The following is a 13,869-nucleotide window of genomic DNA, read 5'->3' as shown; positions in this document are numbered from 1 at the left end:
CCCCCCTCCCCCCTCCCACCCATGCGCTCCCAGACGGACCTCGCCCCGGCCGAGAGCCGCATTACAACCATGTTCGCCAAGGCCGCCGCCAACCAGCCCCTGCGCGCCACCCAGAATGGCGACGATCTGGTACGTGGATTTGATCGGTCCTCCGGCCCTCCAATGGGCCTGGCTTGCATCTGCGCCCTCCCTCCCTCGCCGCCCCTCCCGCACCGTGGGTCCCCTCTGACCGAAGGCGTCCCCCGCCGTAGGACATGGATCTCGCCTCGCTGGCGGACAATATCCGCAGCGAGGCCGCCGGCACCCGGGACGGCTCCTCGAAGCAGCAGCGGCCCGGGTCCGACACGTCGGCCTCCTTCACGGCCTTCGGCTCTGGGGCCGGGTATGCCCCATCGCCGTATCTGGCGCGGGCGCAGGCCGCGGCCGATGCCGATCGGCGTGTGGCCGCGCAGCGCGCCGCCGCCATCGCCGCCGCCACCATCGACAGCGATGACGAGGCGGCCCTGCTGGAGCTGGAAAGCGAAGTGGCCACGGCCATGCCCATGGCACCTGCTGGGCCGTCATCCCAGCCGGCCACCAGCCAGCTGTCCGGCTCCCTCCCGGATGCCAACCGCTTCCTGCGGGCAGAGCCGGCGGACGCCCCCCGGGCCGCCGTGGCCCCGGGGCCCGCCAGCCCGGGCTGGCTGCACTTCTACTGGCTGGACTGCATCGACCACGCGGGGGTCATCTACCTGTGCGGGAAGATCCGCCATGGTGGCACGGACCAGCGCCCGCAGTACCAGAGCTGCAGCATTGCCGTGCGCAATGTCGAGCGCAACCTGTTTTTCCTCCCCCGCACGGAGGATGGTGACGGTGCGCCCGCCGGTGAGCAGCAGCAGCAGCAGCGAGGCCTTCCTTTTCCTTTTGCCCCCCTTTTGCGTCTCCCCCTCCCCCCTCGCCCTGCCCTGCCCTTGGCCTCTTCGTCTGCGCACTGTCCCCTCTTCCGGCCTCTGACGTCCTTGACCCCCCATCTGCCCGGCAGATGGCCCCTCCTACAGCATGGAGGAGGTGGAGGCCGAGCTGGCCGACCTCTTTGCCCGGCATGGCATCCGCGAGTGGTCCTCCAAGCCGGTCCGCCGGAAGTACGGCTTCGAGCTGGAGCACATCCCGCGTGAGGCCGAATACTTGAAGGTGTCCTACTCGTTCACCGGTGCGCCGAGCTCGCGGGGCGCCTCGCCTCTTCTTTTCCTGTCTCTTGCCACCTTGCCGCGCCATTTGCCCGGCCCGGCTGCCCCCGGGGGGCTGGGCAGTAGGCGCCTTCCTTCGCCGCCTGCAGGCCTGACCATTTCCTCCATGCCCCCCCCCCCTCCCCCTTCCTCCCCCCGCCTCCTGTCTCTGGCCCGCCACCCTGCCCAGCCCCGACCCTGCCGGCCGACCTCAAGGGACGCACCTTCTCGCATGTCTTCGGCGCGGACACTCGCATCCAGGAGCGCTTCATCGTCAAGAACCGCCTCAAGGGCCCGAGCTGGCTGTGGATTTACGGCTGCGAGGCGACGCCGGCCGAGCGCTTCGTCACCTGGAGCCGGCACGAATATTCCCTCGACAACCCGAAGGGCATCCACGCCGGGGCCATGGCCGCCACGAACACCGGCACCGCCGAGGGCCCCACCACCGGGGCCACCCCGAGCGCACCGAATGCCAAGGTCTCCCCCCGGTGGGAACGTCACGGCTGGCCAGCCCCCCCGGCGGCGGCCAATGACCCGCCCCCGGGCCCCCCGCCGCTGGTGGTGGTCAGCATCAGCCTCAAGACGCTGGTCGACCGGACCGGCCGGGGGAAGGAGATCTTCGGGGTGACGCTGCGCGCGCACCAGCAGGTGTCGGCCGACGCGCCGACCCCCCTGGACGGGCCCATCGCCAGCAACTTCGACATTTTGTCGGTCTTCCGCCGAGTCGGCCAGGCGGCCGTGGCCGCCTGCCCGGGGATCGTGGCCCGGGCCTCGGAGAAGGACCTGCTGGAGTTTGTCCTGGAGAAGCTGGTGCACATCGATGTGGACGTCCTGCTGGGGCATGGGCTGCTGGGCAGTGGCTTTGGCGCGGGCCCCGGCGGCAGTGGCGGCACGCTGGAGACGCTGCTGCATCGGCTGCAGGCCACTCGGGCACGGGACTGGTCGCGTCTGGGCCGGCTCCGGCGCCGGGACTGGCCGCACACCTTCGGCAAGGGGGCCCTGAGCTCCTTCTACGAGCGCATGCTGACCGGTGGCCGGCTGCTGTGCGACACGCAGCTGGCCGCGCGGGATGCCCTGCGCGAGCAGTCCTACACCCTGGAGCACCTGCTTTCCAGCTACCTGGATCCCAAGGGCCAGTTGGGGACCTTCTTCGATTATGTCCCGGTGCCGGCCGACGAGGCGGAGGCCTACCTGGCCCGGGCGGCCTCGGTGTGGGACATCCACCAGCACAGCCTCTTCGAGGCGCACCTGGTGTTCATGCTGCTGTTCAAGCTCAGCTACCTGCCCCTGAGCCGGCAGCTGACCGCCATCGCCGGCAACCTGTGGAACAACACGCTGGCCGGCTCGCGCGCCGGGCGCAATGAGTACCTCCTGCTGCACACCTTCCATGGGCTGAAGTACATCGTGCCCGATCGGCAGGGCGGCCGGGGGAGCGGGTCGGCCGGGCCCGGCGGCCGGGGCAAGAAGCCCGGCCGGGCCCAGGCCCCTGCCCCGGTCATTTTCAATGCCGAGGATGAGGTGGAGGCGGTGGCCGCCTCGCTGGGCTCCCTGTCCGATGGCGAGGACAATGCCTCGGGCGATGAGGACGCCCGGGCGGGTGGCCGGTCGAAGGGGCCCGGTGGTGGGACCCACGCCGCGGCCAAGCGCAAGCGCGGCCCCACCTACCAGGGTGGCATGGTGCTCGAGCCGAAGATCGGCCTCTATGACACCATGATCCTGGTGCTGGACTTCAACTCCCTCTACCCGAGCATCATCCAGGAGTACAACATTTGCTTCACCACGGTGGACCGGTTTTCCGGGGGGGCCTCCCCCGGCACCGGTGCTGATGGCGAGACCACCACCGACACCAAGGCCCGGCATGCGTTGCCGCCGGTCCCGGCCGAGGGCACCCCCCGGGGCATTCTCCCGGACATCCTGGCCTCGCTGATTGCCCAGCGTGGGGCTGTCCGCCGGCAGATGAGGCGCCCGGGCCTCGGGCCGGTCGAGTACGACCAGCTGAACCTCCGGCAGCAGGCCCTCAAGCTGACGGCCAACTCCATGTACGGGTGTTTGGGGTTCGCGCATTCGCGGTTCTTTGCCCGGCCGCTGGCCATGCTGATCACGGCCAAGGGCCGTGACGTGCTCAACCAGACGGTGCAGCTGGTCGAGGCGGGGCAATCCTTCACGGTCGTCTACGGCGACACGGACTCGCTCATGATCAACACCCACTCGCATGAGTATGCCGCCGCCCGGCGGGCCGCCTCGGACATCATCCGCGAGGTGAACAAGGGCTTCCGCCACATCGAGCTGGACATGGACAACATCTTCGCGCGGCTGCTGCTGCTGCGCAAGAAGAAGTATGCCGCCCTGTCGGTGGTCCGGGCCCTGGAGGGGGGGCCGGCCGCGGCCAACACCCTGGCCGGGGCCGGCGGCATGCCCGGCTTCGAGACCAAGCTCGAGATCAAGGGCATCGACATGGTCCGGCGCGACTGGTGCATGCTGACGCGGCAGCTATCGCGCGATGTGCTGGACGTCATCTTCGGCTTGGATCCGGTGGCGCGGGCGGCCCTGCGAGCGGCCGGCGCCGGCGACCCGCTGGCCGCCACGGACGCCGCCCTGTCCTTCGCGCAGCGCGTGCTGGATGTGGTGCGCGCGCGGAATGCCGACATCCGGGCCGGCCGGGTGGACACCGCGCAGTTTGTCATCTACAAGACCCTGGTCCGGGCACCGGAGCAGTATGTCGACGCGCGGAACCACCCGCACGTCATGGTGGCCCTGCGCCAGCGCGCGCGCGGCATCAGCCAGCGCGCCAACGATGTCATCCCGTATGTCATCTGCACGCCGGAGTCGGTGGACATGCTGCAGGAGGCATCCGCCGGGGCGGGGCCGGCGGCCGGCGGGCCGGGGCCCACGACGGCCGGCACCGGCTTCGCGCGCTACGCCTTCCATCCGGACGAGGTGAGCCTCAGCAGCGGCGTGCTGCAGATCGACTTCGATTGGTACATCTCCCAGCAGATCTTCCCGCCGATCTCGCGGCTGTGTGCCCCGATCGGAGACCTGCACATGGGGCAGCTGGCCGAGTGTCTGGGGCTGGATGCGCGGCGCTTTGACCCCGCTCGCTCGGCCGGCGCCGGTGCCGGCGCCGGCGGCGGCTTCGGCTCGTCGTACTTCGGCCTGGCGAGTGACCCGGTGGCCGACACCCTGGCCGGTCTCTTCGGGTCGACCGACGCCGACCGCTTCAGCCAGTGTCCCCAGCTGTTCCTCTCGTGCGTGCACTGTCCCCGCGTTGGGCCCTTCCGGGGGGTTTTGCGCTTCGAGCCGATCGACCCGGCCGCCGCCGCCGCCGCCGCCGGACAGCGCGGCGCCGCTGGGGACCTGTCGCTGGCGTCGACGTCGGCCACCAATGCGCGCTTCCTCGTGCGCAATGGCTTCCGGTGTGGCGGCTGCCTGGCGATCTTCCCCCGGGCGGTGGTCTTCAATGGCGTGGTGCGCGCCATCCGCCGGGCCATTTCCCAGTACTATGAGGGCTGGAATGCGTGCGATGAGTGTGGCGCTCGGGGGCGCCACGTCCGCGGGGCCCCGGCCGTGGACCTGTCCGGCGCGGCCGGCGAGGCGCGCCGCTGCCGCGCGCTCAACGGCTGTGGCGGCTCCGGCACCCTGACCCCGGTGCTCTCGTCGACGGATCTCTACAACCAGCTGCACTACTTTGACTTCCTCTTTGATCGCGCCCGCATCATGGAGGCGGAAAAGCGCGCGCACCGGGTCTCCGAGCCCGGCGCCCTGGACATGACCGAGCTGTATGAGCTGGACGAGCCGGGTATGTTGGGTCATCTGCCCGCCTTTCCCGCCCCCTCCGCTCCTCCTCTTCTTTCTTCTCCTCCCCTCCATGCCACTTCCGCCCTTTTACACATGCGTCCGGCGGGGGCGGGGCGAGGGGGGGGGGGAGGTCGCCTTGCTGTCTGTGTGTGTGCGCGGATTTTTACTGACCCCTTCGGCTTGGCATCGGTCGGATACCTTCCTCCTGGGATCTTCCCTCCTCCATCCGTAGACACCATCGAGCTGATCCGATCTGTGCAAGCCGAGGTCCGCCGGTATCTGGAGCTCAATGCCCTGGGCTATGTGGACATGGGGTCGCTCTTCGGCGCCATGGGAGCCATGTCGTGACTCTGGCCCGCTGTGTGGGGGGCCCCGCTCGGCCCCCCGGCGCACGAGTAGCCGGCCGGCCGGCCGGCGAGGCGCCCCCCCCCCCCCCCCCCCCCACACACACACACACACCAAGCCAGCCCCCTGTGCCATGGACCTCGAGAGCAGGAGAAGTGCATGTGCCACAAGCGCCGGTCCAAAATAGATGTGAGACACACAGGGCAGGGAGCATGAAATGGCGGGCCATCGGGAAGGGGTCGCTATTCTATTGCCGAGCAGGGCGAGGAGGAGGGAGCTAGGCCGCCGGCGCATCTTCCCCTGGCAGGAGGTCCCGTTGGGCGAAGGTGTCCACCACGATGACGCTCAGGAGGGTGAGGTTTTCCACCACCGGGGCCAGGTCGCGCGCAGTTGACGGCCCCGCGGTGTGCTGGCGAACGAGCGCCCGACACAGGAGCAGCCCGGCCCCGGCCAGGCGACCAACCTGACGCACGGCCGACAGAACGTCCGAGTTCACTCCGAGAGCCTGATGCCGGGAGATATGTCGCTGAAGGTCGGCTGCCGGGATGCCGGCGCACCGCTGGCGCACCTCCGCCGTGGTAGTGGTGGTGGCGGTGAGCGTGGTGGCGGCCGTGGCGGCCGTGGCGACGGTGACACTTGCCGAGGGGAGTCCCTCCTCGAGTAGGTCGTCCAGGAAGTCCCCGGCTGCCAGGGACGGACCGGCCACCCGGGCCAGGACCAGGAAGAGCCACGGCGCGCACCGGGCCAGGCCCAGGACCAGGCGAAGAGCCGTGCGCATGTCCGGGCTCTCGGGCGAGAGGGCCTGGTCGAGCAGAGCCCCGGAGGCCAGGAGATCGGCCCCCGGGGCCATGGCCAGTGTATCGGCCAAGCGCTCCAGTGCCCCGGACGCCCCGGCATATGTGCCAACCGGCAGCGACCGGCACTCCAGCCCCGGGAGCAGCGCCACCTCCGGCAGCTGGCCCGATTGCCCGGGCGCCGCCTGGATGTCCTGCCAGAATGCGGACACAGGCTCGACAAAGAGTGGCGGGTGCTCCCACGGACTGGAGCCCGGGGGGCCACGCAGGCGCCCCCGCAGGCGAGCATACCGCCCGGCGAAGTACACCCGAAAGGGGATGCCAAGACCGGCGCGGAGGATCCGATCGGCATAGGCCCCCGGCCGATCGGGGCCGTCGGCCTCGGTCGGGCGCACGGCCGCCTCCAGGTCGGCCAGATGGGCCGCCGTGTCCGGCCGGGTGAACTGCAAATCGTGGCGGATGGCCGCACGTTGGGTGTGGTGCAGGCTTGCGGAGCCGGTGCGCGCGGGTGCCCCCGGGCGCCGGGGCGCCGCCGATCCCCCGCCGCTCACCTCGCCCGGTGTCCAAGTGGATGTCACATTGGCCACCACGACGCTCGGCATTTCGGACGCCTCGCGGCTGGCCCGGTCCCAGACCCACCCACAGGAGGTCAGCGAACGGAAATCCCCGGGCGGCATTCACGGCCAGCCACCCGCGAGGCAAGATCGGAGACTGGCACGCACCGAACCCGTTGGAGGTAGTCCTCGCCCGTCATCGGCGGGAGGCTGAGAGCCGAGTCGCCGGCATCGGCCGCGGCCTCCTCCCCGAGGGGAATAAAGGACACCGGCTCCAGATCAAAAAGAAAGGACCTTCGATGATCCATCGGTCGAGGGGGAGGGGGAGAAAAAGAGGGAGAGAGAGAGAGAGAGAGAGGAAGAGAGAACGGATGAAAGAAAGAAACACACGTAGATGCGAGTGAAAGGGCGAGGAGGGCGGGGAGCGCAGATGCAGGAAGTGTCTGCCCCGTTGGCCCGGCACCCGGGCCCCGAGCCGCCCCAACATGAAATACATCCACACCACGGTGGGGGGGGGGGGGGCAGATGAGGGAAAGATCGCCGACCCGGTGGTCCGTGGGCAGCTCTTTCTCTCTCCCTTTGAACGATCGGGCGGGGCGGAGATAGGGGAGTATATTTTGTGTGATACACACGCGCGCAGGCGTGCGGGCAGGCGTAGGAGCCTGTGTGATCGGGCGATTGCACCGGGGGGGGGGGGGCGTCCGCGTGCCCGTCGGGACAAGGACAGGGTTCGCAGTGGGGCGGGTCTCGACCGGCACCGCGCGCGCCTCCGCCGAAAGGCATGCACACCAGGCATTCCTGGGGCGACGGGAGAAGCCCGGCCAGGGGAGGACACAAGCAGGGGAGGGGAGAAAGGGAGAGGGAGAGAGAGAGAGGGAGAGGGAGAGGGAGAGGGAGAGAGAAAGGAGGGAGGGCCAAAGGGGCGGGATCTAATATTGAAGGAGGGGCCGCGACTCGTCGGACGAGTAGTTGCCCGAGGAGTTGCGCTGCGAGGCAAAGTTAGACACCTGCGTATAGGCAATCGAGGAGGACAGGCCGCCGGCCGCGTCATCCACCGAGGCAGACCACCGGCTCGAGCGAAGATAGGCACTCCCGGAGCCGGCCCCACCGGCATGGCCATCGTCATCGCCGTCATTGCCGAAGGAGTCGACATGCGACACGCCCAGATTCAGGGTCGAGCTGAAGCTGCGCGAAAGGCTGGCCCGGCCGAGGGCCGACTCCTCCGCCAGGCGGTCGACCTTGCCCACATGGGCCGACTCGACGGCCAGCTGCGAATCATGCGGCATGAACAGGGCCCGGTAGGCGCCGAAGGTGATGGCCGGCAGCAGGGCCGCCGTGATGGCCAGCGCCGAGACCAAGTGCGCATACGGGCTGGACAAGAGGTGCAGGACCGAGCCTGAAGGCATGGGCGCGCACGCACGGAGACGGAAAGGCCGCGGGGAAAGCCGGAACGGGCGGATGTTAGTGGCGCACAGCAAAGCGCAAGGCCCCGACACCAAGAGGAGGGAGGATGCCCCCGCGCCCCGGGGGACAATCGAACGGAGCAGCCCCCGCGGACGGACCTCCAAAAATGAACCCCAGCGCCGACACCGTGCAAATGGTCAGGTAATAGAGGACCAGGCTGAAGAAGAAGGCCCAGAAGATGGACAGGGTCCAGGACCGGACCCGGATGGCCAGGCGCATCAGGACCAGCGTGATGACCGTGGTGGAGGCCAGCACCGAGAGCGATCCGAAGTTGAGGTCGGCCCCGTCGAGCCAGTTCAATGACCCCAGGATGATCAGGTACACGAGGCCCGACTGGGCCAGGCCGTCGAACATCCACCGGCCCAGGCGCACCGCGCCGAAGTTGATCTTCTCATCACGCGGCTGCTGGTACAGCCGCGGCACCCGGAGCAGCACGCCCTCCTGGACATCGAAGTCGAAGAGGGCCTGGCACAGGGGCGGGAAGGACGAGTAGAACACATTGTACAAGGCCATGACGCGGTCGTTGAAGAGCGACACGCCGGACCAGCCACTGGGTGCGAGAGGCGAGGCGCCGGGGGGGGGGGGAGAGGGGGGAGAGGGTCAGCATTCGGCAAGCCGCACAGGACACGGGGCCAAGCAACAGCGAAGCCACAAGGCACAGAGATGAAGGGGGGGGGGGGAGGGGAGGGCAGAAAGGAGCGACAGCTCAGTACCTCTGGTAGCCCCACCAGAAGACCACAATGATGAATGCGGCATTCTTGTAGAAGGAGAAGGTCACCAGGTCGCCCATGCGCATGAGCGAGTACCGACCATGGATGATGACCAGCCGCGCCAGGTGCTGGAACTCCCCGAGGGTGTAGTCCGCGGCCCGGGCCGCTTGGGAGCCCTCGCGCCCGCGCAGGCCCACGCCCACGTGTGCCGCCTGCAGCATGGACACATCGTTGGCGCCATCACCGATGGACAGGGTGATAGACCCGGACTCACGGCGCACCAGATCCACCACCTCGGCCTTTTGTGCCGGGGACACCCGGCAGCAGATGACTGACCGAGCCAGATTGGCCGCCTGCAGGAAGTGCGCACTCAGCTCCGGATACTTGAGGATGTTCACGAGACTGGTCCCATCGACGACGATGGCTGCGGAGGTGTGTCCAGGCGAGATGGCGGGGGGAGCAGGGGCGGGGGGGGGGTGAGCCACAGAGACGGGGGCATACCGGATGAAGGGCGCGCGCGGGGGGCGATGGGCGGAATGAAGGCAGCAGAGGAGGACGAAGAGTGGAGGAGGGGGAAGGGGGGGGGGGGGGGGCGGGCAGGGCCATCATACGCACTGGTCGAGGGGGTCAGCTTGTCAAGAATGGCCACCAGCTTCAGGCGACAATCGGCCAGTGTGCGCGCGCCGCTGATGCGCACGACGTCGGCCGGCCCGGCAACGCCAGGGGCAGTGCCATTCCCAGGGGCGTTCTGCACCAGCCCGCACGACACGCCAACCGCAATGGACGTGGCCATCTTGTCGCCGGTCAGCAGCCAGAAGCGGATGTCCGCCGCAAGGAGCTGCTCGATGGTTTGGGCCACATTGTCTTGCAGGCGATCCTCCACCGCGGAGGACCCGAGGATCAGGAAATCCCGCTCGATCAGGGCGTACGCCCGGGTCAGGGCCGCGGCACGGCCACCCCCGAGAGGAGTCGTGCCGTCATCGGCCAGCCCGGCATCTGCGCCACCCGAGCCGACGATCATCTCGGCCGCCTGGTGCGCCTCGCTGAAAGTCTGGAACTCATCCGCCTAAAGTGGGGGGAGGGAGAGGGGGGGGGGGGGGGGGGGGGGGGGGCATGGGTCCGGGAAGATTGGTGCATGGTCAATGCAAATGTGATGGAGGCAAGGAAGGAACATGGAGGTGTAAAAGATGCAGTCAGCCAGTGAAGAGAGGGAGAGACGGAGAGAGGAGAGGGAACACGCACCGACAGCAGCCGATAGCCGAACACCAGTGTCCGCAGACCGGTCGACGCGAAGGCATCCACGAACCCCTGCGTCAGGGCCAGGCCCCGCGGGTGGTAGTCCAACGTGTCGAGGCTGGACTCCGGCACGCCGGCCTGCCCCGCGGCCGAAAGGCCAAAGATCACCGAGTCCGCACCCTTGGAGAAGATGAAGTACTCCCCGGTGGACTGGTCCTGGACGACGACAGACATGCGCTTACGCGCCGAGCTGAAGGGCAGGGTGTAGTGCAAAGTCCAGCGCTGGAAGCCACTGCGAAGCAGAGGCCGCAAGGGGGGGCAGGAGGGTCAGACACCGGGAGGGAGAAGGGAAGAGCAGGTGCACGAGGCTGAAGGATGGCAAGGGGGGGGGGGGGGCGAAAGCGACAGAGGGGCGGCATTCGTACTCGGGGAAGACATCGCTCGACACGACGCGCTCCTTTTCGGAGACCGTGAACAGACGGATGCCCTCCTGCGCCTGGAGGTGCGACAGGAGCGCCAGCTCATCCGGCGAATCGCCATCGTAGTTCAAGGGATGGGCATACTCCGGCGGAACGCGCGAAGCACTGGGCGGGCTTCCGACCACCAGCCCCAGGGGAGGCGCCATGTCAATCGACCCGCCCTCGGCCACCGAGGAGACCACCCCGGCACAGAGGGTCACCGCTTGGACAAAGCGCTGGGCGGCCGCCTGCTCGAAGGGTGTCCCCGAGAGGATGGCCGTACGGAGGAGGTCACGCGGCTGGGCGCTCGGCGACAGGACTGGCCACGAGCCAACTGGCGGTCAGACATCGAGGCAGGGGAGGAGGAAGACCAGAAAGCAGGGAGGGGAGGGAGGGGGGAGGGGCAGGGAAAAAAAAACGCGGACAGGGGAACGCACGGTCCCGCGAGGCGTCACTTGGCTGGTCATCGGCGGCAGTGCTGGCAGTGGCATCACCAAGCCCCGAGTCGCGGAGGTTGATCGGGTCCACGTATGTCCGTGCCCCGACCGACCAGCCATATACACGCATCAGGTTCTGCGTCAGGGTGCCGGTCTGCCAGGCACGGGGGGGAGGGGGGGGAGGAAGATCGACGGGGTGAGGAAAGGCGACCAGAGGCACAAGCAGGCAGGGCCCGAGAAAGCCGGCAAGCAGGGGAGCCAGTTGACAGGGAAAAGCGGCAGCAAGAAGGGAAGAAGGGGGGGGGGGGGAGGGGCGGGGAAGGCCAGTCGGCAACACACCTTGTCCGAAAAGATGTGCTGGATTTGGCCGAGATCCTCATTGAGATTGGAATTGTTGGCGCCCATGGGGATCATCTTCGGGGCCAGGCGATCCTGCGACGAGCTGGCCGACAGGGCGGGCGGCGAATCGAAGGGGTTGGCCCCGGTCCCGGCTAGCTCCGAGGACCGTGCCATGTCGCCGCCGCTGCCGCCGATCTCCGGCGACATCATCTGCTTGTCCCACTGCATGAAGAGCGCCTGGAAGAAGCGCACCACTTCCATGCTGACGAAGAGGGAGATCGGAACCAGGTAGGTCCACATGACAAAGTACGAGATCAGATGGTACACACCGACCGTGGAGTTGGTATCGGCCGCGGTCCAGTTCAGGTACCAGGCGGCCACACCGTGCTTCTTGTGCCAGATGGCCGACGAGGCGGCCGAGTAGGCCAGGATGATGAAGTTCAGCACGAAGATCGACAGGACCAACTGGTTGATGGTGGACTCCATGGTTGAGTGCTTCAGTTGCGGGGCGATGGTGTTGCGCATGATCTTGGTGTCGGCTCCGACGTAGACCACAGCGCCGTAGATCTGTATCCGGGAAGTGTTGTGTGAGATGTGTGAGCAGCGATGGGGAGGAAGGGCGACGAGGGACCAGAGAGACAGGAGGGGGGGGGAGGGGCGGTAGAAAGAAACAGCCGGGCGGCAAGGCGAAAGGTGGGCAAATGGAAGTGACACGCACCGCCTCGGTGTTCTTCAGAACCGCCCCACGCAGGGCCACATGCTCCGGGCCGAGACCCATCTGCAGGCCGACGCTTTGCTGGCGGACGATCCAGTCCAACTGCCCCTCGAAGTGATATTGGTGGGCGTTGGGCGCGTCGCAATCGATGCGCCCGTAATCTCGCCGTGCAGAACAAAGGATGTCCTATTCATGGACGGGGTATTAGTTGGATGAACCCCCAGGAGCAGGGCGACGATCAACAGGTGGACAGAGGAGATGGCGAAGGCCATTGACATACCGACTTGGTGGAGTCCTTGCCGACGGTCTCGCCTCGGAGGGCCGCCTGTCGGCGTTTGAGATTGGTCTCACCATCAAGCTGGGCCGTCTGGATGAAGCAGTGGCCCTCCTGTTGGGAGGCGGAGAGAGAGGGGGGGGGGGAGAGAGAGGCGGGAACAAATGGGACATCAAGTATGAGGGGCGCGAAAGGATGCGGAAAGGGAGGGGGGGAGAGGAGGAAAGGCCAAAGGGAGGGAAAAAAGGACAAGCCAAAGGGACAGAAAGAGACCAGGCGGATGGGTAGACGCGTACCACCGTATTTGAGGAAGCCAGGATGACAATGTCCGCTGGGATCGTCTCGTCGCGCTTGACCAGCACAATGTCTCCGGGACAAACGTCACGCGAGGCTACCATCTGGAAGCCCTCGGACATGTCGTCGTCCGGGCTAAGGTGCTGGCTCGAGAGGCTGCGTTTGCCTGTGGCGGCGACGCCGCTGCGGCGCACCCGCACCGGCAGCGAGTTGGACGCGCGGTCGGACCTACCGGGAGGAGGTGAGAAGAGGGACGAAGGTCAGAGATCAAAGCCCCACAGGGGGAAAGGGCCCCCATTGGTGGAGGAGGAGGGGTGGGAGACGAGGAGACCGAAGCGGGAAGAGGAAGAAAGGGAAACGCATGCCGACGCACGAGAAGCGCATCAGATCCTCAAATGCATCCTTGATCATGGTCACAATGACCACCATCAACAGGGGAAGAATCATCAGGCTGGGGCTGACCGGCGACGCCTCGGGCAGGGCCACAGACAGGAGCGACGCGAACAAGAAGTACAGGTTGTAGTACCGCTTGAACTGGGAGAAGAGGTTCAGCGGCAGGAACGTCAAGAAGGTGTACTTCGTGGTGCGGATGTAGTTGGACGGAGGCTTGGACGAGGAGGGGAAGGTCTACCGGGAGAGAGGGGGGGAGGGGGGGGGGGGGGGGACAGACGAGAGGTGAGCAAGTTGGGGCCACATGACAGGGGGGGGGGGCGTGCCGAAAAGCGACACGCACGGCATTGACCAGGACCGAGTAGGGAGGCGGGGTCGGGGTGGCCAGGTGGTCCTGCTCATCGGCCGTGAGGGCCTGGTCGTTGCCGGGGCCGCCATCGCCACCGATGTCACCGGAGTCATCGCCGGCCCCATTGTTGAGTGGCAGGATGGAGGTCACATAATCCCGGCCCTGGATCGAGCCGACCGAGGAGACAATCATTCCGGTGGCAGAATCGAGCAGCGGCGCGGTCGGGTCCACGTAGGGGCGAGCCGTCGGAGAGGCAGGAGAGGCAGACAGGGGAGCGGATGTGGGGAGACTGTCGTCGAAGAGATGTCCGGCATCCAGCTCGAAGGCGCGGTAGTCGGTGACGGGTTCCGAGTCGGCGTCGGGAGGGATCTCGAAGTCGATCTTCTTGCGCGAAAGCCGAACCATGTCGCGAGCCCAAGCAAGCAAGGGCAGGCGCGGGCGGGGCTAGGAGGGGAGGGCAGAAGAGTGACTGCGGGACCATGCCGGGGGGAGGGAGGAGGGGGGGGGGGG

At 67.7% G+C, this 13,869-nt stretch overlaps 3 protein-coding genes across 3 annotated transcripts in view; 2 read left to right on the top strand and 1 right to left on the bottom strand.

Annotated features, from left to right (window-relative positions):
- Positions 1-21: 21 nt before the first annotated feature.
- Positions 22-5,445, top strand: H696_04382 (hypothetical protein; the record flags this gene model as incomplete). The annotated part of the gene is made up of 5 exons (XM_009498259.1): positions 22-129; positions 252-852; positions 1,022-1,189; positions 1,396-5,001; positions 5,233-5,445. The coding sequence occupies 5 exons, from the start codon at positions 22-24 to the stop codon at positions 5,346-5,348; spliced, it is 4,599 nt and encodes a 1,532-aa protein (XP_009496534.1). The 3' UTR covers positions 5,349-5,445.
- A 112-nt stretch (positions 5,446-5,557) lies between these two features.
- Positions 5,558-7,049, top strand: H696_04381 (hypothetical protein). The gene has a single exon (XM_009498258.1). The coding sequence runs from the start codon at positions 5,891-5,893 to the stop codon at positions 6,491-6,493; it is 603 nt and encodes a 200-aa protein (XP_009496533.1). The 5' UTR covers positions 5,558-5,890; the 3' UTR covers positions 6,494-7,049.
- A 241-nt stretch (positions 7,050-7,290) lies between these two features.
- Positions 7,291-13,869, bottom strand: part of H696_04380 (hypothetical protein) — a 6,877-nt gene continuing 298 nt past the window's right edge. Inside the window, exons 2-14 of the mRNA XM_009498257.1 lie at positions 13,354-13,828; positions 12,994-13,247; positions 12,623-12,848; positions 12,333-12,440; positions 12,056-12,238; positions 11,338-11,904; positions 10,999-11,152; positions 10,529-10,880; positions 10,110-10,395; positions 9,483-9,933; positions 8,871-9,291; positions 8,256-8,707; positions 7,291-8,089 (exon numbers count right to left, since the gene is read on the bottom strand). Of these exons, the coding sequence (XP_009496532.1) occupies positions 7,623-8,089; positions 8,256-8,707; positions 8,871-9,291; positions 9,483-9,933; positions 10,110-10,395; positions 10,529-10,880; positions 10,999-11,152; positions 11,338-11,904; positions 12,056-12,238; positions 12,333-12,440; positions 12,623-12,848; positions 12,994-13,247; positions 13,354-13,764 (4,332 nt within the window). The 5' untranslated portion in view covers positions 13,765-13,828 and the 3' untranslated portion in view covers positions 7,291-7,622. The remainder of the gene's footprint in view (positions 8,090-8,255; positions 8,708-8,870; positions 9,292-9,482; positions 9,934-10,109; positions 10,396-10,528; positions 10,881-10,998; positions 11,153-11,337; positions 11,905-12,055; positions 12,239-12,332; positions 12,441-12,622; positions 12,849-12,993; positions 13,248-13,353; positions 13,829-13,869) is intronic.

The sequence above is a fragment of the Fonticula alba genome (genome assembly GCF_000388065.1).
Source record: "Fonticula alba strain ATCC 38817 unplaced genomic scaffold supercont2.7, whole genome shotgun sequence".
Taxonomy (NCBI): domain Eukaryota; order Rotosphaerida; family Fonticulaceae; genus Fonticula; species Fonticula alba.
Note: the sequence above shows the minus strand (reverse complement) of the source record. Positions and strands in the feature narration are given on the sequence as shown.

Excerpts from the sequence above, each read along its gene's own strand:
- H696_04381 (XM_009498258.1), top strand. The coding sequence starts at position 5,891 with ATGCCGGCGCACCGCTGGCGCACCTCCGCCGTGGTAGTGGTGGTGGCG.